This window comes from Callospermophilus lateralis, chromosome 14 (assembly GCF_048772815.1).
Source record: "Callospermophilus lateralis isolate mCalLat2 chromosome 14, mCalLat2.hap1, whole genome shotgun sequence".
In the NCBI taxonomy this organism is placed as follows: Eukaryota; Metazoa; Chordata; class Mammalia; order Rodentia; family Sciuridae; genus Callospermophilus; species Callospermophilus lateralis.
Window position 1 is genome coordinate 52022884 of NC_135318.1, and position 25202 is coordinate 52048085.

Genomic DNA, 25202 nt, shown 5'->3' on the forward strand with positions numbered 1-25202 from the left:
CTTAAATATGTACTTTAAAGGAGATAGGCATTTGAGTTGCCTAAGAAGCAGAATCTAGATAGACTCCTAAGATGCTGGATTTTATGTACCCCTCTGGAAAGGTGAATTAGATTTGTAGTATAATTTATCATTTTATACCCCAATTTAGTCATTTATAAAATTGAGATGTATTTGGTTCTCCAGAGAAAGAGAACCAATAAATGGGATTGGCGGGGGGGGGGGGGGGTGTTAGTGGAAGGAAGGAGGAAGGAGAGGGAGGGAAGGAAGGAAGAAATAAATTGATTGATTGGAGAGTGAGAAGTCCCAAAAGAGAGTCAGGAAGCTGGAGACTTGAGAGCTGATACAGTTCCATTCTGATGTGAGGGCCTGAGAACTAGTAGAGCCAAAGGTGTGGAGATGCACACCTGTAATCTCAGTGACTCAGGAGGCTGAGTCAGGCGGCAGCTGGGCAACTTAGCTAGGCTTTAAGCAACTAAGCAAACTCTGCGTCAAAAATAAAAAGGCTAGGAATGTGGCTCAGTGGTTAAATCCCCAGTACCCACACCTATTCACCCCCAAAAAAGAGAAGAACCAATTTTTCACTTAAGTCCAAAGGCAGGAAAAGATTGATGTCTCTATTCAGAAAGTCAGGTAGGACTAGTTCCCTCTTACTCAGTGTTTTTGTTCTATTCAGGTCTTTGATAGGACAAGGGCCACTCATGTTAGAGAGGACAGTCTGCTTTATTCAGTCTTCCAGTCTAAATCCAAATGTTGATCACATCCAGAAACACACTCACATATTTGATCAAACGTCTGGACACCCCATGGGTGAGTCAAGTTGATGAATAAAATTATCATCCCAAGAGGGAATGCCATATATCCATATATTGCTTCAGGATTTTGGAAAACCTGTAACCTGTTTGTGACTAAAACATACCATTTGAGTATGCATTAGATAATACAGCTTATTTGCACCAATAGATGAAATGACTGCTTATATACCATAGGACTTTCTTCTCTATCCCCAGACATAGAAAGATGACAGAACTGGGAATGAGTAAAAGTGAATTTATGTATAATGTTTTGCACTCTTTGATTAATTATTCCATTGGGTGATTGGGTGCTATGGCACACATCTGTAATCCCAGCTAGTCGAGTGGCTGAGGTAGCGTGTGTACCTTTGGAGCTGTGGTATAGCCAAGGGTTGCATGACGACTTTCATAAACTTCTCCATAAAAGATTTTTCAAATTATATTTTATGACTTTAAGTAAATATGATTATTATTAATATTAAATACTAAAGCATTTTTGTGGGCCCCTAAAAGTGTCGTGGACCCTAGGTATATGGCATAGTGATTAAAAGAAGGTTCTGTAGTCATGCTGTTAGTTCCAGGGATTTGGAGTAACTTACATGAGCAACTTCCCTGAGCCTCAAGATTTACAGAATAATACTATCAGCAATGGGTGAGCTCCATAATAGAGTGCTTGCCTAGCATTTATGAGTTCTTGTGTTCAATGCCTAGCTTGAATGGGGGAGGGGGGCATACAAGAATATTATTGTACTGACTTTAAAACTTTTGTTATGAGGATAAATGAAATTATGCCTGTAAAGATGCTTAGCACAGCACTTTGTACATAGTGCTCAGTGTATGTTAACTGTTACTGAATAACTGTTACTGAATAACCTCAGAAACAAACTTCTTGAGAAATGGTTCTCAAAGGTACAGGAAATAGTGTTGCTAACTATATTGTTGGTTAACCATGGAAAGAGAGAGAGAGAGACAAATCAAAATTTGTGGAGCAGTACCTCTAGTTCTGGCTCCTGGCAACATACTCACCTTTCAAGCTATTTTGAGAGAAAAAGCTCCTGCTTTGGGCTAGTTCTCATTTTCAGAATGGTTTTGACAGATAAGAATGCATATGAATCTAAGTGCACTTTTGTGCAACAGCAGACTTCCTGGACTAATTGGTTTCATAGCATTGAATACTAAGGAAAAATAAAAGGGAAGTCTGGCACCTGCCTTGAAGAGCATTTGATTTTTCAACCCTACATTTAACAGAGTCCCATTTCTTAAAGTGTTTAATAGCCAGATGTGCTCCTGTTTGTCAGACTTAGAATTTGGTACATGTGTACGTGGAATGACATGATTTATATAAACTGGTATTCAGCTAACCCGTCACCAGTTTCCTTATTCCATGGAGTTAAGGGAGAATCAATGACGTTTTCTCTTTTTTATACTTTGGAGTTAAAGGTATTTAAAATGCAGGTAATTTGTGTGAATGTTTTTGTACTTAGTGTGCCATTTAGTTAATACTGTGGCCTCAGCTAAATATTTAGACTGCTAAGTGTGTGTGCACTTATTACCTTCATATTCATTTAGAATGCAACACTGACTCTTTAGTAAATGTTTACAACTGTTAGATGAAATTGTTTGCTTTTTTAAATACGATCATCATCACAGTACTTAACAAGGGATCCATTGTCTAATGGCTGGAAATGTTTGAAAGATCACAAAATTTAAGTAAAAGCATGATTTGGTGAAAGGAATGTAGGCCTTGGAGTCAGACTTTGGGTCAAATTCTTGCTATGCACAATACCAGTACTAAAACTCTGATTAATTAAAGTTCCCTGAGTTTCAGTTTTTTTATCTGTAACGTAGAGACAGTAATACTTATCTGAGGTGTTTCTTTTAGAAGATTCCTCAAGTGTTATATGTACAGCATTAAGCATAGTAAATCACATAGAAAGCATTAGACTATTGTTATCAATACATTATAATTATATAAATATATTCTACCTACCTACAAGAATGATTTAGAGCTGGGGACAGTGGTGCATGCCTGTAATCCCAGCAGCTCAGGAGGCTGAGGCAGGAGGATGGCAAATTCACAGAGACCTTTGTTTCTAAATAAAATACAAAATAGGGTTGGGGATGTGGCTCAATGGTGGAGTGCCCCTGAGTTCAATCCCCGGTACTCAATAAAATAAAATGATGATTTAGATGACTTATAATAAGATATACTTTCATAAATAGAACTATGATGCCCTTAACAATCCTAAACAAAAATGCTCCCCCCCCCAAAGCACTTTGATTTAGTTAGGATTCCTATATTAACAGTAGGCAGAAACCTCAATACTAGAAACTCAAGAATAAGACATAGTTCATTCCCTTAACCCTCCTGTAATTTTCAGAAATTAAACCTAGAACTGCTTTGATAACAACATATTATAGTGGTTTAAGAGCACCTACTCTGAGACTATGCCTCCTGATTTAGGATTCACCTTCCCCATTTAATATGCACGTGACCAGAAGCAAGTTAATTTAACTTCTCCCTGCTCCATTTTTCTCATCCAAAAAATGGGAATAATAATATTACTTTCCTCGTATGGTTCTTATGAAACTTCAATGAGCTGGTATTTTTAAGGAATTTAGAATAATGCCTGGCTCATGGGAAGCACTATGTAAACATTAAACCAAAACTATAGTGCACCAAATAAGGCTTTTACAGCTTGAGTATGTTCAAGAACATCTTTCGATCTTTTGTTGAATTTAGTTTCTCACTTTCCTGAAATGGGTTATACTGATTTTGTTTGCTTTATATTTGCTGCCTTATCTGCGTAAGGAAAGCAGAGATCAGCTAGTCAGACTTGATCACTAATTCTAAATAATAAGATATAATTTTTTGGAATTATACATCTAATACATTCTTTATATACTGGAATATATTAATAAATGACACTATTCGATGTAACCTTTTTCTGAGTAATTCAGCTACAAACTTAAAAAAAAAATGAGGGCTGAGTTATAACTATGGTTCAGTTGGTATAGTGCTTGCCTCACATGCACAAGGCCCCGAGTTTAACCCCCAGCACCACCACCAAAAAAAATGAACAGTGCTATCATTGAATCAAAACCAGGAGTAAACCTCTGTGTAGAGAAACAGAAGTAATATAAACAAAATTCCTTTTTATTCATAAATGTTAGAACAAATCCAAGTACAATATTTTACTTTATTGACTAGTTTGGTAAGAGATACTCAATATTTTGCTCAAACTAACAATTTTTTTGTTTGTTTTTTATTTTCTTAATTAGTGTCTATTTACAGTTTCTTGGAAAATCTGTCTTGAAAGACACAAATGACTCTTTTTTATGGTAGATTAGTTTCTCTTTTTCTGAGTATCATATGTGTTGTATTCTTATAACCTGTTCTACTTACCAAGTTATTGGGACTATGTTCCATTATATTTTTGAACTTTTAAATTTATTGTGCTTTGGGGGAAGCAAATTACTCTTAAATGCATCTACTGTATGCTTTGTACACTTTGTGTTTCATAATATAATTGAGACTTAACTCACAAATGCCAATCACCAATATCCAAAGTTTAAAATCTGCAAGAGAAGCAGTTACAGATTCTCTTTCAATAAGAGGCTCTTTGAAGAACAGATACTTGAAAACTAGGTGTTTTCTCCCCCATCCATATATACTCAACAGGAAGATCTTGGAAAGGAAACAAAGTATGTAGATTTAATTTTTTTATTACATCCTAATATGGTAGAAATTAATTGACTGAGTTTCATTAGAGAAACTTTCTTAGTGAGCTTTGAGTCTAGTGTGTGCTTGGTTGGTTGGTTTTCTGTGTATGTGTGTGTTGAGGACTGAACTCTGGGTAATCACACATACTAAGCAAACGCTGTACACAGAGCTACATTCCAGCACCTTGAGCCTAGTTTTAACTCTGTTTTATTCCCGAGTAGGCTGCCGTTAAAGTATCATCTGTATAAGGGGAGTAGAAATGATCAAAGTTGCCACCTCAACACACACTGGTAGACCTAGATATCTCCAGGTTATAAGTGAATCATAAGCCTCTGGGTCTGTAGCCTTCTGTCAAAGTGTTGTAATTATATCATGCATTTACTTACTGGAATTAACTAGTAATAAATTAAATTTGGCATCATTTGTTGCCATGAACAAGAGAGTAGTAAAAATTATTTTTATAGGATGCCCTTACCATCAAATTGGTCTCATGGAGAGCTGGAAGTTGATACACTTTAAAAAGTAAAAATGCCAGAACAAATTTAAATTTATCAAAACCTTTGTTAATTCTGTTAACTGCTTTCTTGGTGATGCTGTTAGTGGATTCTGGTTATTTGATATTTACTTATTGCTTTACTTCAGGGGTTGGCAAAGTATGACCCAGGGGACAAATCTGTCCTGCCTGTTTTTGCAAATAAAGTTTCACTGGAACATACCCACATTTGTTTATGAATGGACTGCAAAACCCAAAATGTTTATTCTTTGACTTTATATTGAAAAGATTGCCAGCTCTAACTCTATCTTATTCAACAAAAGATCTGAAGCAGTCAAATTTTAGATCTAACCCTAAAGATATATGAAACGATCTTTAAAAATGTTCATGTAATTTATATCTTTTGTGGGAAAAGGTTGTAGAAGAAGTAAATTAAGGTGATTAATGTGTTTCTTTTCCTCAAGTACTTTCCACTCCTTTGAGAATTTCTTCATAGTTACGCTTTATATGTAATAATGCCCAGCTGATTTAGTATGTTTTAGGGTCATTTCTTTCTCCAGGTGGTAAGCTTCCTACTCTGCCCTTTAAAAAGATAACAGAGAAGATACAAGAAAGATTTAATTTACAGAGAAATAAAATTTGGCCATATGTTAGTTTTTTATTTACCTTTCATGTCCAGGAGGAGCCAGTGCTTATCAGGTTTCCAATTAGGAAGTTATCTGATCCCTTTAAAAGTAATATCTGTCCATTCCCTCTGTTGAAGCAAGTAAGTGCTGGGTCCCCTTGACGCACTCAAGTTTCAGAAGCCTTGGGATCTTGAGTCTACCCTTTACTTTAGGGTTCATAATTGAGAGTGAGAACCTTTTCCCATCACACAATGAATATAATGAAGGTGTCAGAGTAACTTTTGTAGAGTTAGCAGGAGAGTGCCTTGAGACTAATTATTCAGTGTTAAATTTTTTTGTTCTGGTTCAGCTTCCTAAAGAGAAACTTCGGTTTGGAAAATGTGTTTATGAAATTTTTTCAGGCTTCTGACTATACTAGACAACAAAAATCAAGCATTATTATTATTTTTTTTTAATGATTTGGCAGGGGGGAACTACCATGATGTGGCATTTTAAAATATATATATATTTGGCATCAACTCAATAGTACATTTAATCTTCCAGCAGGTTTTAATTCATTAACATTTTGTATTCCGCTTTGATGTTTAAATAGTGAATTGGGCTGAGTTTGAAAATATCTTGCTTATATCTGTGGTATAGTTACGAAAATAGGAAAAAACGTTTATATAGGTTATACATGTGCAATAAACCTGGTGTTCTCCCCCACTCCCCCCCCAAAAAATAAAAAGTTAATGTAAATCCAGTAAGTCTGAACTAATAAGAATACTTCAAAGAACTTTTTCTGTTTTAGGTGAAAATAGGAATAGTCAAGCTTTACTTGCAAGATAGTTTTAAAATGTACATACACATGCAACAAAGGAGTAGAGAAATAGAATTTCTAGAAGATAGTGCAGGTCATCAAAATGATAAACTGTTTTTAAATTTCTAATCAGTTAAAATTGAGACTTTTTTCTACTTTGGTTTGTACTTATTAACAGCAGAAATATTTCAAAAAGGATTTTATAGTTCAAGTGTTTATTTTTAAAAAAAGGTCCTGATCAGCTATAATAGCATAATACTTTCACAAGCATACAATCTCATTGTCCCTAAGTCTGGAGTACATTAGTAGTGGTGGAAAGAATATGAATGCTATCTGGGTTTTCTTTGTTTGTTTTTGGTTTGGCTTTGGGTACATTATTCAAACTTTGATATTACTTTTCACTGAACAGTAGAGTAATAATACCTTCTTTATATAGACTCTTGTAATGAATTAAATAATATAACAAATGTAAAGAACCCAGTTATATGGTGTTTGGTGTGTAGGTACATTTGTCACCTACTGTATCATCATCATGATTACTTCAGGTAATCCTTTAGAATGATTGCTCTATGAGTAATTATGTGCTTTCCACTTAGTGTTTTTTGTACCTGAGTGGTGGATTTCCCTCACTCATTTACAGTAAGGGACAAGGTGTATGCATGTGTGTTTTAATGATAGTACTAAGACATTATTACAATTGGAGAAGTGTAAATAAACTTTCGGGGGTATTTTGATACAGACAGCTTTACTAAACCGCCTGGAACGAATTTTCGAAGCATGTTTTCCTTCCATATTTGTCCCTGATGCTGAAGAGGAAGTTACTTCCCTGAAGCACTTGCTGGAAACAAGTACCTTACCAATAAAAACAAGAGAGGCCTTAGCTGAAAGCGGGTAAGTAGCAGACAGTTTTTAGATACCATGTGGTTTTGTGGGTTCTAATTTATATAAAGTTTTCTGATAGCATTAAGTATCTAAAAGGTTACTGTGTTGAAATTTAGTCGTGTTCTGTTAAAAGACTGACAGTGAAGGGCTAGGGATGTAACTCAGCAATAGAGTACTTGCCTAGCATGTGTGAGGCCCTGGGTTCAATCCCTAGCAAACCGTGCCCCAGCTCTAAAAAAGACATAATGAAAAAATTCCCTACTTTTTTCTTTTCGTTTTGGTACCAGGGATTGAACCCAGGGGTGCTTAACCTCTGAGCCACATCCTTTTTATTTTTTATTTCAAGATAGGGCCTAAGTTGCTTAGGGTCTTGCTAAGTTCCTAGGGCTTACCTCAAACTTGTGTCCCTCCTGCCTCAGCCCCCCTAACCACTGGGGTTACAGGTGTGTGCCACTGAGCCTGGCTTCTCTATTTTGAACTATTTCTTTTGATGTTTCTAAGTCAGTACTTTAATCAGTCAATGGCATGTATTATATTTTGATTTCCTAATACAATAAATAAGCCTTTAGATCTTATCTCTGCTATTCTGCCTTCATCTTCCTGATATACTTACGTTCTTGGTTATTTTTCTAATTTGGTATTTTCAATATTATAATTATTATGATGGTCAAGTAAATTTTGTTCACTGCTAAGCCCCTGTTTTCTTTATCTAACTTTCTCTTGGACTTTGAGCATCCCTAATCTGAAAGTCCAAAATCTGAAATACTCTAAAATTCTGTCTGGACACAAAAGTGGCTCATGCTAGTCCCTGCTACTTAGGAAGCTAAAGCAGGAGGATCACTTGAGCCCTCCGCATTTGTAATATAGGATTTATACACATTCAGGGCCAGCTGGTCAATGCATAGTGTTCCCATCTCAAAAAAAGAAAAAGTTTCCAGTTTTGGAACATTTCAGATTAGGGATACACAATTGATACAGTCTAGGCAAATCTATAAAATCTGAAACATTTATGGTCCCAGCCATTTCTCATAAGGAATATTCCAGCTGTAATTGCCTGTCTTTCTCATTTACTGAGTTTTTCCCTATCCTCCAGCAGCCTGTTAGTATAATTTTAATTGTAAGCAAACCTATCAGGTTGTCCTTCCTTTCTTTTTTTTTTTTTTTTTTCCTGAAGCACAAAGAGCTCTTCCTCCTCCCTGTTATCTTTCTCATATCTAAAATGATTTCTGTCTAGGTCTCTTACCCATGTGTTCTCTTGAGACTTCCTTTTGCTTATATCCCATTTTGGTGGAGCACATTTTCTAATAACCTCCTGAGGGGAAAAACTACATGGGAGACAAAATTTTATTTTATTCTACTTTCACATTGAATTTATAGTTTAAAATCTTCTTTTTGCTGCTGACCTTCTGAAATTTCACAACAAAGTGTCTTAATAAGAATTGGTTTTCATTTATGAGGTAGGATCATTCAATCTAAAGGCTTCTGTTATTGAGTATTGAGCATTTCTTTTATATTATTACCTCAACAATTGCCTTCCTTCCATTACCTATTTTCTCTTCTGGGAATTCCTGTTAATTATTGGATCTTAAAGGGTCTAGATTGATTTTTCTCATTTTAATTTTAAAGTTATTTTTATTTCTGGGCTGTACTTTTGCATTTTATCATTCTCTGCCTCTTAAAAGGAGTGACCTGCAGGAAGGGAGGATACTTAAAGGATACTTGGCTAAGTCAGTTATTGCTTCTTCATCCCTCTGTGACCTCAGTATCTATAATATAGAATTTAGGTATCCCTCAATTTTATTGAAGATTGAGATTGTGTTTTGCTGCTTGGTTTTTTGTTTTGGGATAATTTCTGAGAAAAGAAGGGGGAAAAAAAGATTTATATTGAGCTGTTTTAAAAATATTTAGTTGTATATATTTTTAATGTGCTATTTATACAAATAATTCATATTCTTGGATTCAGTCTTTTCTCTCCAAGTGACTCATTCTAAGGAAGTAGTACAACTTACAATAACACATACACCATAAGATACAGGGAGAGAGTCATGACCTTACTAAGAGCTGAACAGTAAGAACATGAGCCTGGCATGGTGGTACACACTTTGATTACAGTAACTCAGGAGGCTGAGGCAGGAGGATTGCAAGTAGGACAGCCTTGGCAACTTAGCAAGACCCTGTCTCAAAGTAAAAAAATAAATGAAAGGGCTGGGGTATAGAGCGCCCCTGGATTCAATCCCTATAACCACCAAAAAAACTTAAGAACTGTAGGGTTGTAGCTGAATAAATGATGGTGCATCAATCTAATAGAACATTACACAACCATTGGGAAAGTCCATCCTTACCACAGGGGATATGTTCCAAAACTCCATGGATGCCTGAAACTTCAAATAGTACTACATTTTTCCTTACACATTCATACCATTTATAAAGGTTTATTTATAAGTTAGGTATTAAAAGAGATTTAAAATAATAATAAAATAGAACAACTATAACAATGTATTATAATAAAATCTATGCAGATTTATTTATCAAAATATTGTATCCAGTTCACCTTCTGTAATGATGTGAGATGATACAGTAACTATATGATGAAATGAAGTGACATAAATGCTCAGGACAGCACCTAATATAAAATTTATGAATTCTTTATTTCTAGAATTTCCCCTTTAATAATTTCAGACCATAGTTGACCATGGATAGCTGAAACCTCAAAGTGAAACCACAGTTAAGGAGGAACTATTTTACATTTGTAAACAAGGAAATGCTTAAAATGTAAAAAATACAAAAGTATAGACATGCTATAATTGCAACTCTGTAGATCAAGATTCAAGGAGAAAACACAAATATTAAATAGCTATATTAAGGTAGTGAAATGCTAAGTGATTTCCTTTAATTTTCTTTTATAATAAAAGGCTACATTTCTACTCATTACTGGCATTGTTTCATATGAATTAGTTACTTTTCTAATAAGTATGGCTCTTGATTTCATTCACATAACCATTGTACACCGATGTTAGACATAAGATAATTGGAATGTGTAACGTGTCATGGTCATATTAAAAGTGAAGTTCATAATGAAAACTGTTTCATTCATAATGAAACCTGTTGTTGGTGGCTTTATTATGGTCTTTGCAGAGAACTGCTGGATGTGTGGACCGAACTACAGGATATCCATGATGCACATGGCTTGAGATATCAGTGGGGCGGCTCCCATAGCAACAAGAAGCTTTTGTGCTCCTTAGGAATAGACACACGAAACATTGTGAGTTTGTTAGTACTTTGAAAAATTCTTTCAAATGCTTTTTGAATTTTATACTTCTGTTAAACCGTAACAAGCCTATTCCTCAGAAAAGTAAATGTTTGTTTTAAGTATGCCAACTTTTAAATATCAATCTACCTAAATGTTTCTCCAAGCAATATTTCCCATTTTTTAAAAAAGTCATTTTTAGTGTTTTCCCTTAACTATAAAAAGAGAGAATTGGAACTAGGAGAATTGGAAAAAAAAAAAAAAAAAACAACTCCATATGGGCAATTTAACAATTAATTCATCCATTCACAATGTATGTAATAAAGCATTGTAAGCATATTTTGGAGACTAAATATGTTCTTTATTTCTAACATATGTTTATAGCTCTTCACGGGCAATAAGAAGCAGCCTGTTATAGTGCCCATGTATGCAGCAGGATTGGTAAGTACAGAAGTGTCTGTGCATGTATTTGTCATTACTGCATTTATTCTGTAAAATCATCTTACATAGAATGACAAGTGTATGTTGACAATTAGGGTCGAAATCTTAGTGATACACACACAAAAATGCCCTTTTTGATATCGTAAGCCCCTTTAGTCTCTCTCAGGACATTTTTCAATATTTTATTAATTATATACTTTTTAAATTTTGTTTTGGTTTAGATATACATGACAGCAGGGTGTATTTTGACATATTATACATACATGGGGTATGTAATGGGTACAACCCATTACAGTTTTGATCCCATTCTTGTGGTTGAACATGATGTGGAATTATACTGGTCATGTTCATATGAGCATAGTATAGAAGTTGATTGGATTAGACAACGGGGAATGAAGGAAAGGGAGGCGGGATAGGAATAAAAAAGACAGTAGAATGAGTTGAATATAATTTCCTATACTGTTTTTAAATTGAAAATTATTTTTAGTAATATTAGTGCTTATAACTTTAAAATGCACCTGTGAAGAACTCTCTTCTAAACTTGATTTTGAAAGAAACTGAAGTATCTGAAAACTCAAAGGTGTTTTTTTTTTTAATCCAAATTGTTATTAATTTTAAATAATGCAAAATTGAGACAATGGATGTACATAAAAGCTTGGAAATACCAAATTATAGTAAACAATAATGAACTAGGACCCATAATTGTTCCTTAGTTTCTCCATTGTTTTAAATGTATTAATTTTTGTTTTTTCAGATATGCCAAGTAGTCTCAGAAAACTAAGGCATTTTCGTTTGGTTCCTTATATAACCTCAGTCACATTTTAAAGTTTGATGTTTGTGTTTTTGGTGAATAAAAATATCCTACCATACTAAAAATTTTCAAGTTATGGGAGCCAATAACTTGTAAAATAAGGAAAAAGATACTGTGTTTAAGAATAGAAAAAATACAATTGATAGGAATTTAAATTTTACCACCCACATGCACTTGTGAAAGTGAATTTGCTATGGAACTTGACCTTTTTAGAACCTATAACTTTTTCCATGAATAAACACTAATTGTTATTGAATTAAAACATTTCAGGTTTTTTCTGTTTTGTGAGATTTGTTTTTTTCTGTGCTTGAGCTTTCTTGCCAATTTCTGCCCCTTTGTAAATAGTTATCTTATACTTTAAAGTTACCTGCACTACATTCTTTTTTACTGTAGGTCATTTTTTACAGTATTTTTACTGTAAATACTGTAGAATATTTAACTTTTTGGTTATTTGGATTTCCCACCACTAAAAGAATCACACTCCAGAGGTGGTTGCTGTTAGATTGTCATATCTGAGCAGGAACTAGGAATTTCATTTGTAGGAGCTTCTATTCATTATGCTGAAGGCAGTAACCTCTTGCTTATGTGTAGCCTCACCACATTAGCCAGTTCTTTGAGGTTTGAGAGGAGTTGGAGCTAACATTTATGTTTTATTTTTTCTACCTTATCACCTTTATTATTGATAATTTTCTTAATCCCAAAGTTTGTTTAGTGCATATAAATGTATCTTCTCTCTATCTTTGTGATGGCATTCATTTTGAAACATATTCTAATATCAAATTTTAATTATGTGAATTTTTCCTCATGGTACATTTCACATGCATAGGTCAATAATCTTTGAATTGCATTTGGAGGAATAGTACCTGAAATCATTATTTTGGTGGTGGGGGATGCTGGGGATTGAACTCAAGGGCACTTGACCACTGAGCCACATCCCCAGCCCTATTTTATATTTTATTTAGAGACAAGGTCTCACTGAGTTGCTTAGTGCCTTGCTTTTTGCTGATCCTGGCTTTGAACTCGTGATCCTCCTGCCTCAGCCTCCCCAGCTGCAGAAATTGCAGGCGTGCACTGCCACGCCCAGCTGAAATCATCATTGAATTCACTGTTTCTCAAACTTTAATGTATATCAGAATCATTTGAGAGACTTGTTAAAACATAGATTGTTGGGTACCACTTCCTGTTTCTTTCTTAAGAGTTTTAAAGTATGGGACTTGAGATTTTACACATCTGACAATTTCCCATGTGACACACAAACTGCTGATTTTGGAGACTACAGTTTGAGAACCCATTGGCTTAAGTGATGGGTTTAAAATAGAAGCCTTGGGTGACACTAGTAATTGTTTGGCATATGTATATTCTTGCATCAGAGCACTTTAGAGAGCCTATATAATATATAGGGTATTGAGTTAGACCTTGAAATTATTTTCATTTTTCTAGCCACTAGATTAAGACCTTTCACGTATACTGTTATAAAGAATTGAATCTGTTATAAAGAATTGAATCTGTGAGTTGCTTTCGTTAGCTTAGTCCCTGTTTTACAGGGAGTGAGGTTTTTCTGAAAGCATGTTTTTAGAAATTTACAGATTCTAGCATTACTGACTTGTCAACTTTGATTTTTTTTTTTTCCCCCTCAGTTAAGGATGGCTTTTGTCTGGAATTTAACCTTTAATTGATAAATAGTCAGGAACTTATCAAATATTATTTCTAAATATGTAAAGCTTCACTCTTTTTAGGTCAGTAGCCTGGATTATCCATTTTTTGTTTTGTTGATACAAAATGTTGATCCCCCACCCCCCATTTCTATACCCATCCAGAATGTCTTTCTTCAGAAGCCATTGGAACATATAAGATGGTTTACCCTCTGAAATGGCAGTGTCTCTACCATGCCAGTCTAAGAAACTAAATACTAACTCAAGTGCCTTAGTGGAGGAGGTGAAGCTCAGTGGTAGAATGTTTGCTTCGCATACACAATGTCCACAGTTCTAACACCAACACCACATACACAAAATAAAACCAAATACCTCATTGGAGTCCAAGATCAAACACTAAGTTGATACTAAAGGATGTAGACATCACAAAATAGAATCAGCTCTCACTTCTCCAAGCATACAAAAGTGGCCCTTTCCTACAACTTCATTCTTAATCATCATTGCCAGGTGTGGTGGTGCACACCTGTAATTCCAGTGGCTCGGGAAGCTGAGGCAGGAGGATCACAAGTTCAAATCCAGTCTCAGCAACTTAGGCCCATAGCAACTCAGCAAGACCCTGACTCTAATAAAGTTTTAAAAAGGGCTCAGGATGTAGCTCAGTGGTTAAGCACCTCTAGGTTCAATCCCCAGTACCCCCCGAAAAAAAAGATGTGTTAGATTCTTTCCACATCCTCATCCCAAGTTGCATGTATGCTTTTGTGTGACAGTAATAAATATGCTCTTTAAAATGTCTGATTTAAAATATAAGATCTGGGGCTGGGGTTGTGGCTCAGTGGTAGAGTGCTTGCCTAGCATGTGTGAGGCGCTGGGTTCGATTCTCAGCACTACATAAAAATAAAAAAATAAAATAAATGACCATCAACAACTAAAAAAAAAAATTTTTAAATAAAATATAAGATCTGGCTTCAAAAACACTTGGTTATAAAGTTATGATTATAAAATAGTTTCTATTACAATGCTACAAGATTTTCTGTAATTAAAATATCTTTAGTAATTTCCAAGTAAGCTTCATTTGTTTTCAGCTTATTTCAGTGCACAATTTTATGCCAATTTTTTTTCTTCAAAAAAGGAGGATGTGACCATTATTATGTGAAGCTTTTTCTTAAAAAAAAAAAAAAGAAGAAGAAGAAGAATAGTACTGGTATTACTAAACTGTCTTTGGTGCAAGATTAGGATGCACAGCATACTCATGAATATATATTAAAATTGAGTGTCTAAATCAATACACATAATGGTGGGATTCATTGTTATATATTCATACATGCACATGATATAATGATATAATTTGATCAATATCATTCCCTGGTATTTCTCCTTATCTCCCCCACCCCCCGTCCCTTTCCTTTATTGATCGCCTTTCAGTTTTCATGAGATTCCTCTCACACACACACACACACACACACACACACATACCAACACACCAACCACACCTATACACCTTTTCCTCTTTAGCTTCTACATATGACTTTGAGTTTGGCTTATTGTGCTTAACATAATGTTCTCAAATTCTATCCATTTTCCTACAATGACAATTTAATTCCTCTTTATGGCTGAATAAAACCCCATTGTGCACATATACCATATTTTATTTTATCCATTCATCCACTGACCAGACACCTAAGCTGGTTTCATAGTTTGGCTGTTGTGAATTGGATGTACACCATTTCATCATAACAGTTTAGCAAACATTTTTCTGGTCTGGAAAATAAAAGATTAACACGTTGATTTATGTATTATAGTTGAAATATTACACTTGAGAAATTTATTACAGTGTTGCAAAGTATAAACTACAAAATGTAATCTTCTGTATTGAAAGATTCTGGCTTCTATCATTGGTTTCATTTTTATGCCCTCCTTGATGCCACTCTTATGTTTACCATTCGTACTGCAACTCTTAAAACAAACCACACGAGTGAGCTTTGGAAATATACAGACTGTGGTGCACTGAGAATTCTAGGCTCCCAGCTCACAGTGCAGGAGATGAATGTGCATTCATATGAATAAATTGCTGTTCTGTTTACTTTTTAAGCAGGAAGTCAAATTAATTATATCATATGGTAATTATACAGTGAAAGGTTATAAACCAATTTTTGGACTGAAAAAACAGGGTGGTGATGATAATTCAGTGAAATACAGTAATTTTTTTAAAAAGTTTATGGGTTGATTTCCCCCCACCCATCCATTAATGTCTAATATACCTTTTTCAGGGCATGTTAGAGCCCACCAAGGAACCATTGAAACCACTCTCTGCCGCAGAAAAAATTGCTTCCATTGGTCAGACAACCACCTTGACACCAGAGATGAACACATGTACATCTGATCAATTCCAGGTAAAAATATCCATATTTATACAGATGTGTTTTGCATATATTCACACATGTCCACATGTACTTTTTCCTTACTATATTACTTTGTTTTGATGATGGACATAGTATTGATTGTTAATAACATTCCTTGGAATACAATGAGCAAATTATCTCTACTTTTCAAAAACAGAAAGGCATAATATGAAAACAGGGTAATTGTGGGTAAGTTTTTAAACCAGCACATGCCTTAGTCTCTTGACTTATAAAATGAAGAGTTTGAAGAAGGGATCTCAAAAGTATATTGCAGTTTGAATATTATATGATCATAATTACCGACTCAAATCTGGTAAGTGCCAAAATTAAAAAAAAAATGGGAAAAAAATGCATTTATACCAACTCTTCAGTTCTATTATAGTATATTTTTCCTGAAATCCTTTAAAAATTTAGAAAGCAACAAAAGCTGTCTTACCTTTCTTACGCTTTACTTCTTTGGCACATTTAAGCACAAGTTCAGTATGCTTATATTAAAGTCTGCCCTCTCACTTTGTATCTGGAGAAAATAGGCCTTTTGGCTTGCTTACTCTTCTCACATCAAATTAGAAACTGACTCAGTGCTGGTTAAACATTGTTTTGTTAGTGAACACTAACATTTCTAAACCATGTTCTTGCCATGTGTGTCATTTCTTAAGCTTAAATACCATCTTCAATAGTATCTAATACAAAAATGTACATTTGAATAGCTTTGCCCAAAATGTGTATTCCATTGAACACAAATCCCCAGCAATGGTCTACTAAAATAAGGTTCCAGGGTAAAATAATTGGGAAATAATTCTTATACCTCCAAATCCACCCTTGAAGACTAGCAACACACACAGTAAAGATTCTGAGGAGTCATGTAGTAAATAATCCTATTTAATTCTAACTCATTTCTCAAATTTACTTGGCCCCAAGACCCTTTTGCAGGGGCAGGGGAGAAAAGCACTCCTGTAGAATCAGTATTTTTAAGAACATTAGAAAATGATGCATAGGTCCACGTCTCATTTGTGTTTCAAGAAACATCTAATGTTACTGCTGCATACCACGGTGGTTATTCTTGGGCATCAATTTGAAGCCATTGAATTACTGGCACAAAATTAGTGGACAAGGTAATCTGACGTCTACAGTGCTTGGCTTTACTGATGGTTGGGCAAGCAGACAAGGTGGCTTCAGCAAAATATCTCATTAGGTAGAATCTTAGTTAACTTTCCTTTCATTGCCTTCTGGCTATCAACTGCTATCACAACCCTGCCTATCTGTGAATATTCCAAAATTATCTCTCCCATAGTACATTTCCACTTCTACTCTGTCAACATTCTTATTTCTAGTATAAGGTATTAGGAAAGTAACTACTTGGGACATTTACTGAAAATAAAGCTTTCTTACTGAAACATTTATTGCTAAGTTTTGCTTGCCTTCTTCCTCTCTTCAGCCAACTACTTCCACATGTTCAGCCCCATAAGCTATTGCATATTTTATTGGAGTTAGCTGTTGCCTGTCATTTTTGCCCCTTGTTGATTTGATCTTACACATTCATTTTATGCATACCTCACAGCTTGTCATCTTTTATATAGTTTGATTTTGACTTGATTAAAAGCATATTCCACATGATATAATAGAGAACATGTGTTAATTTAGAATTCTGTAAGATGTCTGACCTCCACCACTGAATTTTATGACCCTTGCTTGGCTCCATCTCTGATTCAGGTTAAAATAGTTAACATCTGAAGTGCATTGTAAAGATTCTCCTTATATAAAATGATATTTCCACTAGTCTTTGGCATGCCATATAATTTAGTTTTTATTTTTGGTCATGCAGTAATACTGTTAACATCTTCCCAGTAGTCATATTTTCCAAATGAAATAGCTCTATCCCATAGTACTAGAAGCTTACTAAAATGTGTCAAGAAAAATCTGTGTTCAGTACCTAATTTTTTCTTTCCCACCCCTCCAACCAGCAATGTTGTATAATTCCCATTATGACAGTGCTTTTGGATCTTCGCGTTCTGTCCCAGTTTTGATACCCATTGAATTTGGTTGTGTTGGATTTTTTTATTTTCAGACTGGCTTAGATTTCTTGTAACCATTGTATCTCTTCTTAAGGAATTAAAATACTTATTAATAATTGTTAATGGTATTTTTCTGAGATACTTTTACCTGAAAAGACAGCTCATGTGTAATACTGATAGCTTTTGTTTTTATTCACTGTCTTTTTTTTCTTTTTTTGGTGGGCGGAGTGCAAGGGATTGAACCCAGGGGTGCTTAACACTGAGCTACCCTCCCAGCCCTTGTTCACATTTTACTGAGGCAGGGTCTCACTGAATTGCTAAGGCTGGCTTTGAATTCACGATCCTCCTGCCTCATCCTCCCCAAGCTACTGTGATTACAGGCAAATACCACCACACCCAGCTCTACACTGAATTTAAAGGTCACATTATTCGCAGTGCCATTACTGCTTGCCCCCTCAATAAATACTTAAACCACACATTATTCACCGCAATACAGCAATATTTCTGACAAGCAGTAATAAAATTAGTCCCCACTAGCAACTTCTCATGGGCTGCTTGATGTGACTTTTTTAGTTGTGAATCAGAATTTTAAAACTAGAAGAAGAAAATATCTAATACCATAATCCATTTTTTTCAGAAAGAGAATATTTGGAAAAACTGAATGACTTGCCCCAAATCATACATTAGTGGTACCACTAGGACTAAAATCCAAATCTGTTTCCATTCTGCATATTTGTTCTTTTTGTTATGACCTTGTTTTCAAAGTGCTTTTGTCTCTGCATTAATCATTTTAATCATAGAATCATTTATACCACATTATTTCAAGTTGTTTTAAAATGCTTCATCCCAGTGCTTTCTCTTTGAGTTTCCTTACCTGTAAATGTCAGTAGCCAATTTTTGCTTACCTATTGTTTTTCATCTTCATTCCTGCTAAATGTTGATTTATGTTCATACCCATTCTTATAATTTTGGTTGTGTCCTCAAAATGCCATATACCTGTATAGAGAGCTAATATTCCAACAAACCACTGAGATATTTCTTAGTACCCACCTCCTTGACATTATTTAGATAGAACATATTACAGAGTTTGCTTCATTCATCCAGAAAATTTGTTATTGCACAAATCTAGGTTTTGTCCATCCATTCATTGAATATAAGTAAAAGGTCTTATTGATCCAAAAGTGGAATAAGTTGAATCTGCTGGACTGCTTAGTTTTGTTTTCTGGGATGAGTTCAAAAAAGGTCTTTTCTAAATGTTTATTAATATTGCCAAGACAGATTTTAAACTAAACTTTTACCAGCATTTTAAAAACTTATTTGAAATAATTATAGATTCATAGAATGTTGCAAAGATAACACAGAGAAATCCCCTATTTCCCAAGATACATCTTACATAATTAAGGTACAGAATAAAAACCAGGAATATGATATTGGTATAATATGTGTATGTCATTCTGTATTACATGTAGAATTAGGTAACTACCACTGTGATAAACATATAGAACTCTTTCATTACCAAAAAGAACTCCCTTAATAGTCACATTCCACTCTCCCCAACTGTCTTTTATCCATAGAACCTCTAATATCAATGTTTTACTTGGTTTTTATTCTCTTAATGTCCAAGCTGGACCAAATTTTTGGAAATTAAACACTTAATTTTGCCTATCAATAGTATCCCAGTTATATCAACACAATTATAATATCATGGGATTAGACTTTCCAAAATTTCACATTTCCAGAATTCAGGCTTCTGTCCACAGTGTCTTTACCTACCCAGGAATATTTTTTTTTAAAGGAAAAGATGACATGTTGATATTAAAATTCTAAAAAAAAAAAAAAAACACAAAAACACAGGTTGTTCCTAAAAGTCGCCCACAGCATTCCAAAACTAGAAAAACCAAATTTTTTTTTTCCTTTTAAGAATATTCTTAAAATGAAATGAATATTCATTTTTAAAATGTTTTTAAACTACCTTCCATTTTATATAAACATTTGCTTATTTTACCTATATATTTGGCAGTTATGAAATTTTGAAACCTAGAATAGTCAAATAAGTTCTGAAAATTCTTTTTAGTGCTTTATTTTAAAAATTAAATTCTGTTATAATTGATAAGTCAGAGAAGTTTTTTTTTAAATGTAAGTCCCATCTATTGGCTCATAATTTCTTTTTGGAAAATCATAAACTTAGAGACCTTGGACTTTAAACCTTCTCATTTTATAGGGAGATCACTAAATTAACTGTATTATACAAAGGTCATACAACAGTTACTTTCTGGTTACTTAATGTTGAACAACCCAAATCTCATTTTCAGTATGGTACTTTCTCTAATATGCTATATTTTATCTGTTAAGAAAGTTTAAATGACCAGTCATTTAAAATAAATTTAATCACTTCTTAGTGAAAAAAGTCCATGAGTTTTTAAAATATTTTCTTATTGATCAAGCTAATAGTTTGACAGAATCAGTTCATAAATTTGTTTGAAAATGTAAAGATAATCCCATTTCTGAGGTGAAGTTTTTTTTTAATGTCAGTAAGCTGTACTGTTTATAAATTTTGCAATTTCAGTTTGTGTTATATTTGTAGGTAACCTTCTGAAATTGTAAATTATCCCAATTTTTGTCTTTAGGTACTTTGTTGCCTAGTAGTCTTATTGTAATAGTTTTTTATTTTGCTTTGTTTATTAAGGATTCTTTACGTTGCTACAACCTGTACTGATTAATTTTGATTTTTTGGTTTTCAACTCTAGGAGTCTCTACCACCCGTCCAGTTTGACTGGAGTAGCAGTGGCCTTACTAACCCTTTAGATGGTACGTCTCTCCGTAGAGCCTCTAGCACCAGAGCTAGAGTTAAGAAAGCTACAAAGTTCAGACAAACTTCTCTCTGCTGATTTCCCTTTTTGTTTGAACATAACTTATCTTTGGAAATTCAGGCTTTCTTTCTAAATAGTAATTGCTCAAGAAACCAGCTGTTACTATTATTAACAGTATTTATGGTAGTAGCAAGGTACAATTTTAGCTTCTTAGGTCAAAAATAAGCTTATTTTTTACAGATATCTAGATAGCTTAAATGATATTTTAGCTAGGACTGATTTATTTCAAATTTTTTTCTGTAGTTTTAATTTACGGAATTTTCTTGAATGCAAAGTCTTAACGGCTAGAGGCTGCTTCAAAGCACAATTATTTAACCAAAAACAATGTGCGAATCCATATTTATTGACTCAAAGTAGTTTTCAGATTTACTATTTTATAGAGCACTTATATGCAAATGTAAAATGAATGATTTTCATGATCCTTTTCTAAAATTTATCTCCAAATGCTAGTAAGTAGTTCCAGAAAACGTTGATTTTGCTTATAGCTTTAAAAGAAAAATCTGAAAATGGAGTAACTTATTCTAGTAATGTGGGGTCTTTAAAATAACACACAATACTAGTTTCTAGTGTTCACACCACAGGTTTTCAGTGGACCCTGAGATACAATTGTTCCTACTCCTTGTGCTGCTTAAGTTTGAGCCTTTGTCTAGAATATCTTTCATTATCATCTCAATGGCAGTTGTCATTGCCATTGTCTAAAACACCATCAGTTTTGCCTTATAGCGTAGGTCCTAGGATATCTGGAAAGCATCCAATTGAATAACAGTGCTGAAGGAAAGCCTGGATGCACCTTTTGCTGTTGTCTGGTGTCTTTAGTCAAATCATCATGCTTTTTATTAACAACTTCTTTAAAAATGTATACTATTTCTGATTACTGTTTCAGAGTTAAAGGGGAACAGTACAGCTTGAGGTTGCACATCAGGGTAGGGCAGTTATGACATTCCTTATGATTTTATTTTAAACTAAGTTAATGTATGGTGCGTGTCCTGAAACTGACAATTTTGTCATTTTTTTAAAACACCATTAATTAGAAACCAGTATTACTAACGTGAAAGATTGATTTGGGCATGTATAGTGAGTGATTTAATGTTGGGTTGAGATTAAAGTATTGTTTCCCTTTAACGGGTACGCTTTCCCCTCGATCTTTCTGGTATGGCTTCCAGTTTTGATTGAAAGAACTGAACTCCTAACTAAAACCTTACTAAGTGTTACGTTCTTTACATTGTACATGAGAAAATGTACATTGAATTAAATTGTTACTTTAGAAATGTCCTTAGTAATGAAAAACTAATACTGTACACGTTGTTTTAATGTTGATTTTTTAAAATGTGTAATGACTACTAATTATAACCTGCATGTTCAAGTGTGTGTCTTACCCCTTTTTACACATAACCCCTCCTCCCTTGGCTTACCTTCTGTGTGGCTGCCTACCAACACGGTCACTGAATTTCAAGCTAGTGGAGGTTCCACTCTTCTGAACCTTGATTTCTTTGGGCCCGTGGATGACAGTAGCTCTAGCAGCAGCACCACAATCCCAGGTCAGCAGAGTGTTAAAACCACAATTCTAGTTAATTTACTAAAAGCATGACCACAACACTTGACTTTCCTATAAACAAGGAAACAAGTAGACTGCATTCTCCATAATATCTTTTTAATACTTTTCTTTCATCTATCTGTTGTTATTTTCTGTTATCTGACTATAAGTGACTTCTATGAGATATTTTTAGGAAAAACTTTTTTAGAGTGTAATAGAGGTAGTTTCTAGCAATAATATAGTCCTAATGTCCTTAGACTGTTTGTTAAAGGCAAGATTTTTCCCCCCATAAGTAGATAATGTGAGGTTTTTATATGCTTATTTTTTAAAGCATATTCTATAAAGCCACTTGAAAAAATAGACTTGGGATATAAGAATATTTTAGTACACATAGAAACTTTACATTGTAGTACTTCTGATAACATAACTTTGAAATTCTAGCATTTTAGTTTATTAGTGCTGCTAAATATATATTTAGGTTCCAGAATGCTGGAGTTAGCACACAGTCCTACATAGAACTATTATTGTTTTTATGTAGCTCTTAAATCAAAAGTATACTGTTAGTTTTCCATGGAGAAAAAAAAAATGTTAACAAATTTAATAGTAGAAAAAATTGCTATGAGATACTAAAAGTAAGAAATTAAAACTTACTAGAGTGCCTGTTGATATTTAGTCCTGCAAAGTTCAGTTCATTGACCAAAGAACTAATGTACTTTGTCATTTATAACTGAATAAAGGATTAAAATTTTAATGGCATTTTTATGTTTATATTTGTTTAGTATGATTTTAGTGAATCCCTGTCATTCCTAATTGTGATCTGGTACTCATGCCACATTGATCAACAGGCAGCCGCTGGGGTGCTATATAGATGCCACTACTTAAAATGCATAGTGAGGATCCCTTTCTGTGACTACTAGTGAACAGTTTCACAGCCAGCCTGGTTCCTGAGATTTTGCTGGTTTTGTTTTGTTCCATCAGATAACCCACCCAACCCACTTCCAACAGTTTAGGAACATGATGGGATATGGAGGTTATGACAGTCAACTAAAGGTGAACCTGGAACACAGGATGCCCTTTTTTAAAAATCTGATAGGGTAATCTGATCCTGTTACTGGGAAGTTCCAAAGCCCTCTGGTTCAGAATGACAGGATTCCTCAAATCTAAGTTCCTGGATATCATTTTTGTTGTTAATTTTGCAAGCATACCAAAAAAACCAATCTGTGTCTGGTTTTGACTTAAAACTGATATTTTACTGTTTACTTAAATTAATACTAAATATATCTGATCTACGGAATGACCTGGGTTAGCTAAAGTTGCCTGACATTTTATAATACTTAAGGGGGGAGGGGGAGCAACCAAAAACTTGTATATCACTTTCCTTATTTCTATGTTCCCAAGAATTAATCATCAGGGTCCCATGTTAAATTTATTCTCAAGTTTGTTTTGTCACTAAGTATTACAGTTTAAATGAGGTCACTTTGCTTTTGGGGATGCCTAAAATCCTGATTTAGTTTTAATTTTTGCTTACATTTCAAACTCATTTAAAAAAATTCATAGAAGCACAAATAAACTGGCCATATAAAGAAGTATAGAAATGGCCTAATAATCAGCCTCAGTGTTCACAGCTGCAAGAAGAGTAAGCCATTTCAGAAGCTGAGTGCTATAGTAGAAGTGAAATCAAAGTGGTCAAATGCAATCCTCATTACTTGAGAACCTTTTAAATATTTCTGTTCACTATTTTCATTAATATGCTCTAGCTGCTGTTTAAATTGGTTATAATAAATTTGCTTTGGCTTCTTTTTATTGCTATTGGGTTTTGTACATCAAGCTACAGGTACCAACACTTTAGTATTCCATGTTACCACTTGCTTGCACTTTTTCTGACTTGTTTCTGGGAAAGTCATTTTGTCTTAGCTTGCAATTAATTATTTTGTGTGTGATTCTTAGGAGGTTGGCATAGAATTTGGTTGGCTAGCTTTAATTATGTAAATAAACTATGCCTCATTAAGGTTGTGTTTAAAAAAACTTGCATTAAAAAAATTACTCTCCAATTACTAGTGTACAATAGGAAGTTGTCTTGTTTCTTTTAAAAAACATTGGTGGTTGTGGATTTGGGGTGGGGGTTTTTTTTGCGGGGGGGGTTGGGGGGGGAAGGTGTTTGGGGCTGGAAAAAGGGATGATTTGTCATTTTTTTAAATTTTCATCTGCCACTTTATTATTTGACAGCCAAGTATCCAGTATTTTATAAAACCAACTAAGTTTTAGTGGCACTTTTCTGTTGCCAGTCAGAATGCACTTTTTTATTCTGTATTATACTTGGATATCAGCTTAAATTTTGTGGTTGATTGAAAAGTAACCTTTACCAGCAGAGGAGGGAAGTGCACTGAGTTCATTTTGTCCCTTTACAGATAATTTCCAGGTTTTACATTGTAACTGCAATCCATATACTTACTATAAAAAATAAATGTCCTTTTTAGACACACTTTGAAATGTACCTTAATGAAATATTGAGAACTTGGGAGAGTCAACCTACATTTTCTATAGCCTTCCTCCCTTGTTGGATTTGGTAACTGTGGAAGCTGCTTTTGCTTAATTTCTGTAAACATCTGAGATCTGTTTAAATTTGGTGGTCATCTACAGAACCGGTTAATAGAAGCCAATTCCTGATTCTTTTTCCTTAACCTTGAAATATCCTGAAAGGAGGGAACTTACAAATATATGCATTATAATTTTGTCTGATCTTGGAGGCCTGTTTAAAGAAATAAGTAAAAATTAGACACAATAGTATGTACCTGTAGCCCAGCTACTCACAAGACTGAGATAGGAGAATCACTTTAGCCCAGCAGTTCAAGGCAGCCTAAATAAAAAAATAAAGAAGGAAGGAAAAATGAAAATTTAAGCTATAAAACATTTCTTTTTAC

The 25202-nt window shown here is 34.2% G+C and overlaps 1 protein-coding gene across 5 annotated transcripts in view; it reads left to right on the forward strand.

Moving 5' to 3' along the window:
• Positions 1-25202, forward strand: part of Aftph (aftiphilin) — a 62931-nt gene that overhangs the window by 28030 nt on the left and 9699 nt on the right. For 2 of the 5 annotated variants that reach the window (XM_076833097.2, XM_076833096.2), the window contains 6 exons: positions 7173-7324; positions 10451-10577; positions 10947-11003; positions 15734-15856; positions 20625-20685; positions 22202-22285. In XM_076833097.2, the coding sequence (XP_076689212.2) occupies positions 7173-7324; positions 10451-10577; positions 10947-11003; positions 15734-15856; positions 20625-20685; positions 22202-22285 (604 nt within the window). Of the gene's footprint in view, positions 1-7172; positions 7325-10450; positions 10578-10946; positions 11004-15733; positions 15857-20624; positions 20686-21630; positions 21671-22201; positions 22286-25202 lie in introns of all 5 variants that reach the window. The other 3 variants (XM_076833099.2, XM_076833098.2, XM_076833100.2) reach the window with 3 other exon arrangements.